The following is a 13,971-nucleotide window of genomic DNA, read 5'->3' as shown; positions in this document are numbered from 1 at the left end:
CTTCTTTTACTAATCTTGCCATCGTATTATCAATTTTTTCCATTGTATCTGAAAAGAATATTCAAATGCTCGCCATTTTTTTCCAAATTTTATAATCTCAATAGCCTCGTAACTTCTCCATGAGATTTAATATGCCACTAGAAACTTCATTCTTATACAACTTAATTTAAATAAATAATACTAAATATAAATCAGAAATATATATTAGCAACGAAAGTTTTAGAGTAATAATTTGCAGTGTATTTTAATTAGTCATTCAAGGTGACGAGTATACATATTTATTGACAGCGGTGTGTGTTTGATTAATATTATTTCTGTATCGATGAAAAACAAAGGTATATTTACACGTTCTTATAAATAGATATAAAGTGACTCCAGGGAACAGAAACCATAATCTTTACAATGTGATTACGAGGCGCCCGGCGCTTGGGGAATGTTTGTCGATTTTATCAGAAACTAACTAAATGTCGCTGATTAGTGATTCAGAGCAAAGTTCACTCCAGTTTCTGCAAAGTATCAGGAACCGATTATCGATATTTTGCGATAGTGATTAATACATTCTATTTATATTTTGTATTTGTATTTATATTTAGACGTGATCGTGTAATGTACCGATTATCGATTATTCTTGCGTAATGCGAGTGAGATCAGCTTTTAATAACGATGAATTACTTGAAATAGAAAATGTGTCAACGTTTCGATAACATAATGTAATCTGTAAATAATATGAAATCGTAGGTATAAGTGCCAGAGGCATTATCAGTGCTTAAAATGGTCGAGATAATTTAGAATTAGCTCATGGATAGCGTGGACATCCAAACCTGGAATGTGCACAAATAAAAAGCGCTCAAATAAATTATGATAAGAAAGATGTAAAAATTGACCAAATTATCCAAATCTCACAAAAAACCTACATGGCACCTTTGATAATTACTGTTAATCATTCTACTTTAATGTCAACATATTTACATTAATATTCGCAAATGTTATCCTTCTTAATCTATACGTCTCTTGTATAATTATAATTTATACATTTTAAAATAGTATAACTTTGTTTCAAGAAATTTATTTACACGGCCATAAATAACAGAAGTATTTAGGTCTTCCCGTTTAAATATTCCTCCCCATATCCGTAATGACGATGACGGCGATCATTATTGTACCACTAAAGCTCGTAATTACTCAACATTAAATGCTATCAGGAAATATTCATAAAAAAGAAACGTCCGATTACTGTTATTAACAGATGCAATTTACTTTAATCGTCGACAAAACTCGTAAAACGATCAAATTTCTTGTACAAGTTAAAATCGTTCCCTTGCAATGAGTGCCTTTCTATCCGGTCGAACTACAGTGAGTCAACCAATCGTCGATCGAGCCGCAGTATTCAACAATCGATATTTCGCTACAGAAATATAATTCACGATAATAGCGAACTATTTGCAATTCAATTCGAACGCACAGGCCACGATATTACGCCGTAACTTTTCCATTATTCATAAATAACATTTCAATTAAAGTGTGTGTGTGTGTGTGTTTTTTTTTTTTGCGCATTTTACAACTTTCATCGTTTTACGACAATGTTTCGACGGACGATTTCCATGCAAGATAAATTTCAATTCATTTTGATCGGGCTACAGTAACCGACCTGAGGAATGATTTTACATAATTTTACATAATTTATTAATTCATTAATTCCAAATACAATCGCAGCTCATCTTGTATATTGGGATTGTCAAATTTGTTTAAGATTGATCGGATTTATTTTGCTAAAATAACCATGATATAATATTGGTTGAGGGTATATTACAAGCGACAAATGAGTATTTTAAATTTGAAAGAATTAAAAAATAAATCTGAAATTTCTTCTCATCGGTACATCTTTTGAATTTTGAATCAACAATTTTACTGATTAACGTTTCCGATTTTAATTGACCGATGGAATTTCGCGTTTTTATTCTCAGCGAAGTTATGTTACTTATGCGCTTTTTAGTGGCACGATCAGGCTACTTGCTGCTCGAAGCATTGATTAAAATAATCAAGTAATCAAGAAATACTTCATTTAGTGCATGTCATCTGAAAATAACGTAAAAAATAATATATATATATATATATCATATAACAAATATACAACATCACGCTCTTCATACATTATTATATGTAGTAACCATAAATCGCGTATCACGTGTTATACGAAGGGTTGGTCGTCGAGAAAGAGAAAGTTTCTGGATTCTCAGTCGTAGGTGGTGATTTTTCGTGTGAACTATGATACAGTTTCGCGATTGCTTTCACTTTCTACCGAAAGCTCAATTCCTACCTCCGCGCTTATGACGGAATACTTTATGACGGAATGCTTTATGACGTCGGAATTCCCCTTTTATCTTAGCGGTTGAATTATGTTCTTGTTCCAGATTACAAGTTTCCTGCGGTGACGAACCATCGGGTTCACCGTATACGTTAATGCAACGGACTTCCTTGAATTCAGCTTTGGGAACGTTCTCGTCCAGTAATTTCTTTTGTTTCTGCAAACCGAAGGACACAGAACTGCCAATAAGAAACGTTCATAATAATAACACAGCATATAAAACGAGCCATCCTGTGTCTCGTACAGCGATGACAGCCCAAATATTGATTGAGCTTAATTTAAAATCCCTCGAGATTAGATTAGGAGCTCACATTCTTATGTAGCATAATAAAAAGTTTAATGAAGCGCACATACAACCCCCTCTCAGTGGTATGTGGACACTTCCTTGATAGAAATAAATATCTAATAAAAATTGCGAATCTATTAATATCAATTATTTCATTTATGTTTCGATACGTTTACAATATAAATATAAAGTATATAGAATATAAACTATAATGTCACAGATGTCGCAAGTTTATCTTTAACTATTCCAATCGCTACATCCCTACTTAATATCATGTTCTTTTGTATTTAAACAGTTCACCTCCATCGACAGTAACAATAATAATAACGATCACTAGTCCGTGAATGTTTATGCATGATTATATATTTTCTACGAGGATGTGCATTATTGCAAAAATATATCAAATATCAACACCAAAAGCTATACTTTCCTTCATATCTCAATTATTCATCTGAATCTGTAAAAATACGAATTTACGTAAACGTCCGCAGTCTAATGATCACAAACGTCCCTCCCCACCCCCCACCCCTCCAAAAAAAAAGAAAAAAAAAAACAACGTAGCAATTAGTATAGTCTACAGAAACGTCCGGCTACTCCTCGTCAAACTCGACCAAAGATTTCGAAAGCATGACGCGTGAACGTAATCGCGAGCGCCGATCGAGAATCATTATCCAAGGACGCAGTGACGAAGACGTTTCTCCATGTCGGCTCCGTTTGTCTCCGCGAAGCCCTTCCTACCGTGAATCACCGAAATTCTCTGCTCGCCGATATCTCGAACCGGTCGAAGTTCGATCGTATCGAGGGAGTCCGAAGTGGGCGGGCGGCGAATCGATGAAAAACGGCTCCCGCGTAATCGTAAGCGGATTAAGAACATAATTTCGGATCATCGCGACGTGAAAACGTATCGGGATTCTAGCGAGAATCAAAGGCCTTTCTTGGATGGACGAAACAGTACGGAAGGTACTTTTTTTTTTTTTACTGGTACAAAGCTGATTTTTTTTGTATTTTGTTGTTTATATATTGCACGCGAAGAAAACGTATCTTTATTGAGCTCGAATACAAGACATAGCGAATGAAAAATTAATAGAGCAACATAAATATAATACTAATAATATAATTCCAGAGAAGTTCCAGAGAACTTCTCTAGAAACATAGAGAAACATAAATATAATACTAATAATATAATTCTAGAGAAGTTTCAGAGAACTTCTCTAGAAACATAGAGAAACATAAATATAATACTAATAATATAATTCCAGAGAAGTTCCAGAGAACTTTGTGTGTTGGATAGAGACTAAATTTAACGTTTTCGTTTCATTTCGAAACCATCTTTAAAAACTTGGTGAACCCTCTTCAGAAACTTCTCTTAACACATCTGCGCGCATGGTGTAAAATCTTGACGTAATCAATCTTGAAAACGAGATCATGTGTTATTTATTGTTCAGTTAACATGGCATGGGATGTCTGTTGGAATTATCAAGGATAGTTATCCTCCGCAGCTTCTTCAAGTATTTCGTGTAGCCTAATATATCTACCAAGTTTCTTAAGAGCGTTCTAATTTAGAACTGGAACCTTAAATAGTGGCTGAATACTACACCTCAACCCTTTGGAATCGTTCTGTTTGAAAGCACAACTTTGACGATGGCGACAAAAATTATTGCAGAAACATCGAAATAATACATGTTCGCTTGTATGAATTTTTCGATAACAAAGACAAAGAGTTTCACAATAAAGAAATATTTATGTTACCCAGAGATGACGAGGATCATAGAACGAAATGGCATATACAGGGTGATTTCCCTAATCCAGTCCAGCTGAATATCTCTTCCAATTATAATGTTGGAAAAAATCTTCTACATGCAATTTGAACGATATGAAGAGGTCAATACACTGCAGCAAATATTTTTTTTCGATCTTTTCTCGATGTAGTTGACATTCAAATACGTTCACATATATATAATTATATATAATGTTTACAAAGCTATTATATTGCAACGTATCAACTCCTTTCAAATTGCACATGAAATAATTTGATATCGTTACAATTGGAAGAAATATTCAGGTAGCTCGATTCAGGTGGACCACCCTGTGTGTCATTGATAAGGTCTAAGGGTATCAAATTGACAGGACTTAATATCCCTGCGATAAAACACGAACAGACTTACTAAACAACCTAATAAATTCTTAACGAACGGCTGATACCTATAATTTGCTCCTATCCTTGGTTGCCATGGATTGCATAGTAGTGCCTAATTCCTCTGCACAAATGACGGTTACGCCACGTTCTCTGGAAAGGGCTTCCATTCTCTGCAAAATACCGTTTCCAGTGAGTCACTAGTTGCTGCTGGTAGGAATTCGTTGATAACGTTGGCAGCCAGACACATTCGACGACAGACATTGTCGGAATCCCTTATCGCGGTTTTTCCCTAGACTCGATGATCGAGTTGTTCTTAATGGGGGGCCTGGTACTCCATCTCTCTTTCTCTCTCACTTCGCGTTTGACGTTTCGCAGCGGCATGCATTATCGTCGCTTATCAACGATACGTATTGCCGTGGAATGTGGTTCCGCGCGTTCCTTTGCGATACGCCGCTGAAACACCTTGCCTCCTTGCGCGTTTCTACCTGGCGAAAACGGACACGTGTTCCCGAGCCATCTACGATGGGACGGTTCAGGTGTTCAGGTGAACGTGTTCGCGACAGCGACGTAATCAGCAGGAGCCTTACCGAGTCACAGGTCCGGTTTAAAGTATACTTGCTGGACAGAATATCTACGTAGAGGTAGCGAGGTGCTCGACGAACGCTAAACCTACAGTCCACGACACTCGGTTAAACGCAATAATATTTTCTTTGTATTATACTATATTTACCCTCAAATTAATTAATTCTAGTTTTGTAAGATAATAAATCCTATTTAATGAAAGTTGTGACGACTGTTGTGATGAGTATTCGGTCATTTAGTACAGAAATACTACTATGTACTCTAACATAGTATGTACTCTATGTACTCTATATTCTCTAAGTATACGCATTGTATTTATTTAGCACAAAAATTGTTCATGAAAAAAGATACAAATCAGCTTGCGACACTGCCTTATTGTCGACTGTTTCTCCGTAATTAACAATAAGCCTTGATTTTCTTATATAGCGTAGTACATAGTTTTTGTCACACAGAAAGTCGCAACATCAAGTCTAAATAGCGATTAGCCTATAAAACGAAAAAAAAAAACAATTCGATCAACTCCGAAGAAATAGGAAAAATTGAAATTTTAAAAGAGCGAGGATATTCGAATAAGAAACTCGCGAGGTTACCAAACAGAAGTGAGTTTGTCTATTCACTCGTACTTAAAAGATACAAAAAATTATGGAAAAAATGAAAAGTGCATTCAGTGCCATTTCTGTTCTATTAAACAAAATCCTAAATCCTCAATTGGGAAACCATTTATAAGGACTACCTCGTTATTCATGAAGATTTGCCAACAACCAGTCTGTCATTTAGATTGTGTCGATCGCTGCTCGATCCACGATTTATTGCGAGAGCAATTTGCAGCGAACAGAAACGATTCCGCGGTAAGAAAGGTATCGATAACAGCTGAAATCGTTCGAATGCGATCGGATCGGTAGCGATTTGCATGGAATAAGCTTCACGATCGCTAAGGAACACGACAGGCAGTTACGATGCAAAGCAGTCAGCATTCTAGCCGAGTCACTTCTCGTTCACAATGGGACGTGAAATCCGTGGAAACCTTCCTTTACGCGATGTCTGGCTTGTTCTGCTGTTGCGACAAGCTCATTCGTTGAGAAGAAGAAGAATGGAGCTTTGATTACGCTTGACAAGTAGCAATTACGATACGCGCGATTAAAAGTCCGCGTCAATACCTCTATTATTGCAAATTTTACGTAAAGTCATTTAATCGATAGGATGGAGTTATTAACCCTTTGATTACGGGACGATTTTTGCTGCGATGTACCGAGGGAAGTTCGCGTTTGAAACAACTTCTGACGAGACAATTGTTCCTTAATGTTCGATCAAGTTCTTCAGAAATTCACAGTATGAAATGAAAATGCACGTGTAAAGTGAACTATTTTTGAAAAAAAAAAAAACATCAAGCAAGGGATCCTTCGAACCTGAAAATTTTGAATTAAATGAAATTTTGCGTGAATGTAAAGCATATCGAAGTATATAATGAATTGAAAGAATTAAAAGAAGAAAATAAAGTTGCATTTAACAGATAAAATCTTCAAATTTTTCATCAACGATCTCTTCATAATTCAAATCACACTTTTATTTATTTATAATTTAATTTGCTCCATAGATCAAACTCAAATTTAACTTTTTATTGAAGAATTAATCGATAAAAATGTTTTTATTTTCTGTTTCTTATTCCAAACATTCGTCTATGATACAAGTTTTGCTCATCTTTGCGCGTAATCGTAAAGGAACACAGAAAATCATTTCCTACGTGCGTTTCACCGACGCGTGGCGTTACGTTTCCCGCTCGAAATGTAACTCTCGTCCATTACATTACTTGAGAAGGCGTGTTTACACCGTGTGAGAGGCGTCACGGTTTCAGGACGGACCAATCGATGATTTCTCGAGAGTCATTAACTCATATAACGAATGATACTGGGAGCGGCGACGGGTCGGTTGTGATACAGACACGCTAAGATATCTACCAAACGCAACCAACGGATGAAATCGTGGGCGAGGATCTACACTTTCGCGATCTCGAAACCGATTATTACATACTTCGATGATTAGACGAGAACATCGACCTTGAGTTCCTTTCGAACGTGTCTCCCGCGCTCGAGCATCGCAATACGACCTGCTACATGTTGATCTAGTGAAATTAATTGAGTGTCACTCAGTGAACAGATAAAGAATGAGATAATAAGGTACTTTCACTTTTTTATCTCCCCTCGATCTCTCCCATAAATTATTGTAAATGATCCACGCGAACGTCCTCGAAAATATCAATTATATGAAACTGTGTTACGATTAAAAGTGATTATTATCATACGCGCGAGAGAAAAAAGGTTTTCTCGTCGAGAATTTTTATTTAGCATAATAAATAACTGGAATGTCAATCTTGTTACGTGTGATACTAGACATGTTGAACCGATAAGGAAATTTTGCCTTTGATTCCTTTTCCCACAGTTGACACGATCACTTGATAAGAAATCAAACGGATTCTTAAAATTGGTTTTATCGTTTGTAGTGATTACATGATTGTAGATCAAATCATGAAAATGGCTCGAATTAGTCACTGTGATTTTCACTGTGAATTACTGTTACTGTGATTCTGACTCCAACAGTCTGTGACTCTGAGACTCTAAAGCTCTGAAACTCTGAGAGTCTGAAAGTCTGAGACTTTGGGGACCCTGAGATTCTGAGTACACAAAAATCATTCTTATGTAGATGTTTTCGCGCTAAACCTACCGACGTTCATTTCTAACTATTTCTATCGAAAATTGACTAGTCTCAGAGACACTTTTTCCAATTAAATTAAAAATATATTTTACGTGGAGCTAAATTGAATAATGCGTGAAACAATTGTACAGAATTCATGTATAGCATAGAAGAACTATGCTTAACGGTGTCTGGAAATTGAAAAGAGTTAGGAATCCCCTTTCAAGATGATGAGACACTAGCTCGATGACAAATCCGTCGCTTCGATAGGTCAGTGCGTGTCCCGTGCGAACGTAATTGACGCCTATCGGAAACGCGTCAAGATAAGGTACCATTTCGCATTCGTTATCGTGGTCGTTCATATGACGAAACGTGGTAATCTTCTTTTTAACCGAAACGCCGGCGTTTAACTCGGCCCTCGTTACTTTAATCGGCAAATCTTGAAGATCGATCCAGTTCGACTCAACGTGCCGTGGCGAACGTCTCGCCTCACCTTGACGTTAACGGTGTGTCTCCACGAGACTGTTATCGGTGATCAAACTATATAAATTGAATAATTGGCGACGGGAATAATATCTGGTGCCTTTATATTTTATCTTGACCGGTGGAACAACTTTGCAAGAGAACTCCTTGCTAGCGACAGACGTTGACAAATTGTGGGTGCGAATTTGACTGTGTCACGTGACCGGCCGGAAGTATATTTATAGAGGCCTTTGAACTTGTATAAAAAAAAATGTGAGATTGCTCAATTGTGGAGGAAACCGGCGCTAATATCATCTGTATAACTTTTGACACCTGTTACTTTTGATACCAGCCTCTCCTATTATAATTACCTCAACTCTATTATTAGAACGCTATCCGAACTGTGATTTCCATTGAATAAAAATTCTGCGAGAACAATAGTCGATCCGTTAGTTGGTAGTTAAGTGTTAATTTAACCACCGATCCGTGTGTTGCAATAAGGAACGTGTTGTCGACAGATCGACGTAGGAGCCATGTCACCGGATCCGTACAACGGATCGCGTGAAATCGACGTGGAACCGGGAGAATCGGATCGCCTGCCGGACACGCTACGAACGGAGTGAAGTCGAAAAGAACGTCGGCCGTCAATCGAGGATCGACACACGTGATCGATCCAACAGCTTGCAACCTACGGCCTCCCCGCTGGCCTGGCCAGCTACTATGCGAATTGAAGCTCTCAGCATCCTCGTCGCGGTAAGTTGACTCATTACTAATCACTGTCACCACTTATGTCGATCCTTCGTTGCATGAATTTTATTTCATCCTTCGAGACAAAGAAATTAATTACTGGTTACCTGTGAAACATATTATAGTAAACACTGCTTTAAAAATATATATAATAATTTCATATTTTTATATCGAATACGAAATTATTATATATTTTTTAAAGGCGTCTACTGTGATATCGTTATACAACAAATTTAAAAAGATGGATAGATTTAAAATGAATACATTTGAAATTTTATAATATATACTTACAAGCCAACGTACTACAATGGAAATACCTAAAACCTACTTTAGAGCACATGCTCGAGGTAAGCCAGCTGTCGCAAAAATTCCTTTTATTCTCATAAATAAATATATCGCCATAATTACATACAAGAAAAACACAAAACGAAAGATCCGTAAGAGCGTTGTTCATCATTTTAAACTAAAAAGTAACTTCTTGTTACTTACTGGTAAAGTCGTGTTACGAGAGTGTTCGCAATTTGAATCGCGCACTCGCGATTTAGAGATTTAACGATCGGTAATGATACCGTGACGTTTGATACTAATCCGCTTACTTTTCTGTCAGATTGCGTGTTAACGTTTGAAAGCCGTTAATGACACGGTTATTTGGTCGGCAGCGTTGCAAGAATACTGAGAACGCATTGGTTTTTGCATCGAAGATCGATTACTGTCGGCGCGAATTCATAAATCCAGCCTTTCACTATGCGATTTCCAAGGTGATTCGTCGCGAGTCGCGACGTAGATCATAATATTACGAGTTAAGAACAACGTGACAAGGCGAATTGGCGCCGTCATTGATTCTAATTGAAAGACCCTAAAACTGGTCTAACCGACGATGGACTTGCGGTCAGCATCAGTATTTATTTTAAATGTTTCAGCTATACATCCGTAGTTATTACACTGACGCTTTCTTCTTAACCCTTTGCACTCTGCACCATCTCGTTATAAAATGTGAAAACAGATACGGATTTCTCTCGCACTCTGATTATGTGAACATGACCAGTGTGATTATGCGAAAATTAGTCGTATTTATTCGTCAATTTTCTCAGATTGTTTTACGTGTATTCTTTTGTTTGTTTTGCGATGATTTTTATATAAATTCTTACTATTTTTGTCGAACCACTGAGAATATAAATTGTGCGAAAAAGTCGAAGATGTAAGTTCAAACTGCGCCATTTTGTTTTGATATTTGTTCCCTAGTTCGCAGTAAATTAACTGCAATTACTCGAGGGATAAATTTATACTCACTTAAATCACGAATTATTGCAAAATAAGATCGTAAATTTTCTTTTTAATACATCAAATTTAATATCACATTTTGTTATCAAAATAATAACCTAGATTACACGTCTGTATTAAATGTTGACGACCAATGCAAAACGCTTTAAATTTGCCTGGCAGTGAATGGGGTTAAGCTTATTACCAGAAAATTTTCCTTCTGTCCAAAAAAAGACTTTTCAAATATGCACCACTTTTGGAATGTCCTAGGTAAACTTGTCCTAGTAGTACGCGCAAGTTTACTCGGTTTATAGCTTCGAAACCAGTCGATATCAGAACAACGATACACTTAATAAGTAGAGTATGCGAGTGGCCAGGAGGCAGACAAATCCAATTACCAGGTTAATCGTCGTATCTGCGGGGCGATTAGGTTTAAAGCTTCCTGTTTCGCACCTCGAGTAAACTTTACCGCTAGGCGATCGTCATCGAGTTTCCTCGGATCAATTTCTGCCCGGAAGCTTACGTCAGTTTCCACGATTCCCTCTCGCGGATCAATGGCCCTGTTAATGGCCGATATCGCATACCAATTTTATCTGGGCGACTTTATGCGCTGACGCACGAATACTTCTCGTCGATTAATACCGTGCTTACCGGCGATACAGTCCCGCGATGTTGATAAACCAGTGGTGCTTAATCCTTTTAGGCTCACGGAATTCTATAAAAGAAGATCCCTAATCCTTCTGGAACTTACGTTCTGGTGTAATAGAAAAAAAGAACCCGCAGCTCTTAACCACGGTTCTTAATTATGCATAATTATTTCTTGCTCTTCCCGAATCCGGTGTGATGGAAACACGTCTTTGGTTAATTAGTAAACTGCGCGTTTGATGTATTTACGGTGAACGGTAATATGGAAATTATGCATGAATCGTACGCGGAATATGTTTCACGAAGTAATGTAGGTAATAATATTAATATCTTAATTTGCATAAGTGTATAAATTTTGTATTCGTCGAGCATGTGTTCGTCGGAGTATACGCTAAGGTTTCTCTCAAGGTTTCCTGTAGGTTTTATTGCGCAGTTTGTAAAACACTTTCCGCCATCGTGTAACGTTACGTGTCTCTTTATATAAGTTGTATATTTTAGGATGTATGGAATTTGAAAATGACCACGTACTTTTTGTAAGAAAGCTTGTAGCGAAGATTAAAAATTTACGTGTTACTTTTATAATTGGTAAGTCCTTCTTTAAAGTAAGTCCTTCTTTAAAGTAAGAAGGACTTCTTCAAAAAGTTTAATTCTTCGAGTTCACAATTGATGAAAAGGAAATACGCAAGTCGTAGTCAGAATTATCGGAAAGACTGAAAACTATTATTTTCAGGTATTATTTAATTTTTTTAGTATCATTTTAAATGTTTATCTTGTAGATATTAAAGCTCTGCAAATCTGCACAATGGATCCTCCACGAAATATAGTTTCCTAAGTATATTCAAGGTATTTAAGACAGTACTGAAACTTTGTCGTCTAAACGCTATAACATGTATATTATTGTTGATATTTTATATGTGTTTGGATTCCTGTACATTCTCATAAGGTCTAATAAATTCTCATAGATTTACTCATGTTATCATTTCACTATTTATAAATAATTGGTAGATATACTTTGGAAAAGCACATAATTCATTTCTACACCTAATATTTTTTTGTTTAAATATTGCCTTTACGTCGCATGGACTGCAAGGTAATTAGCGACGAGCATATCCTTTATTTTATGATGTCTCTCAAACATTTGATGGTGTTTTGTACGTGGTCTTCAGAAGTTAGGGCCAACTCTGGTTTCAAATATAATTTTCGCCTTTCCATATCGTATCCTCGGTACGAATACTAGGTGCTTGGGTGTTGTTTTGTTATTTCAGAGGTCGCATTATTGGAGGATTTGTTAAGAAAATAATATGTTATTTGGTCCAGTAACAGAAAGATTATGCGCGTTCACGTTGCACAAAAATTCCATGTGATCTATTACCAAACACACGTTATCCAATGTAATCATCATCGCGACGCATCGATTAGGGAACATCGTGATGAATGATAATTGGCCCCGCGAATACGCGAATAATTTAATAATGGCGCGTATCAGCGGCGCGAGCACACCGGCGCGTGACGTAGGAGCCGGTGCACGGAACGACGCGGGAAAAGAGCAGGCGACATTAATATGCTAATCGTTCCCTCGGCGCCAATAGTTCCAATAAATAATTCTCTTAACGCGCCGTCAGACGACAGGCTGTCCGCGTGTATATCCGCTACCGTTACACGCGCATCCCCCGGACTCGATGACAGTCTGATAACTTTCTAGGTTTATGCCAGCCGGGACAAAAAACGCCCTATTCCACGGATCGCGTAATAAATTACCTCGACTGGTATAATTCATTCCGAGTCTGTTTCCCGTATATCATTATCTGGATCTGCGATTATTTTGTCACCGCGTTAAAAGTTCTGGCTCTCGTCTAGGGTTTAACGGGGAGCGAACGTACGGAGCTTTCGCGCGGTAGTTCCTGTGATAAGAATCACTAACTGTTGGATACAAGGTAGCAACCAAGGTAGCAAGGAATCGACTTAGATTTATTTACTTTTTCATTGGTTAGGTCTGGTTGAAAGAAAAAGAAAATTCTGTCTCGGCCTCGAAGTCGAGAAGTGCTATAAGGTGAACGACCTGATTATCGATGTATTTTGAAGTATACATCATTGATCTTCCATTTTTTCCACGATAAAATGGCTACTCTAGTCTCGATAAAATGGCTACTCTAAAGGAATCCCACGGAGAAAAAGAGCTATTTATTTTACAATGGCATCAATGTAAAATCAGTAATTGAGATAGTACAAATACTTCTATGAATTAACGCAAACATAAATTATACTATTTCTCATATTTTGATGTTATGATCTCGAAACATCGAACAATAGAAAAAGTGAGCCGAATTTTGTTTGATAGGAATAGTTTTCTCTAGTAATAGAAGCTAAGAAAATAAAAGAGTGGGAGATCACCTCCGTCTTTGAGGCGTGCACGATTGAAATACCATTCGATCCTATTGGGAATCGTTCGTCGACGTTGCGTATCGACTTCAAAGCAACCGACCTGCCTCTACCAGCATCCACCCACGCGAGTCCCGCGCAATCCGCGATGCCGATCAGCCAATGGTGAATCGAAACGTCGTCTATTCGTGGGAAGATGCAAAATGAAGCGATTATCGCGACTATTATTCGCGCGAAGCATCCAGGACAGCATTAATTTTAATAATCTTGGTAATCGATGCTCGCCAGCGTATGTGCAATGAAACTGGTTCATAGAAACTGGTTTAACAAAAATTGGAAGAATTAATTAACGGTTATCAGTAAATGCTACTCGAGGGGATACACGTAGTTCTCGTAACCAAAATTCAAGAATTTTTTTTT

At 37.3% G+C, this 13,971-nt stretch overlaps 1 protein-coding gene across 1 annotated transcript in view; it reads left to right on the top strand.

The window, feature by feature from the left end:
* Window positions 1-13,971, top strand: part of LOC128890285 (uncharacterized) — a 124,543-nt gene that overhangs the window by 94,883 nt on the left and 15,689 nt on the right. Inside the window, exon 3 of the mRNA XM_054148631.1 lies at window positions 9,039-9,273. Within this exon, the coding sequence (XP_054004606.1) occupies window positions 9,241-9,273 (33 nt within the window). The 5' untranslated portion in view covers window positions 9,039-9,240. The remainder of the gene's footprint in view (window positions 1-9,038; window positions 9,274-13,971) is intronic.

This window comes from Hylaeus anthracinus, unplaced genomic scaffold, assembly GCF_026225885.1.
Source record: "Hylaeus anthracinus isolate JK02 unplaced genomic scaffold, UHH_iyHylAnth1.0_haploid 12000, whole genome shotgun sequence".
In the NCBI taxonomy this organism is placed as follows: Eukaryota; Metazoa; Arthropoda; class Insecta; order Hymenoptera; family Colletidae; genus Hylaeus; species Hylaeus anthracinus.
Note: the sequence above shows the minus strand (reverse complement) of the source record. Positions and strands in the feature narration are given on the sequence as shown.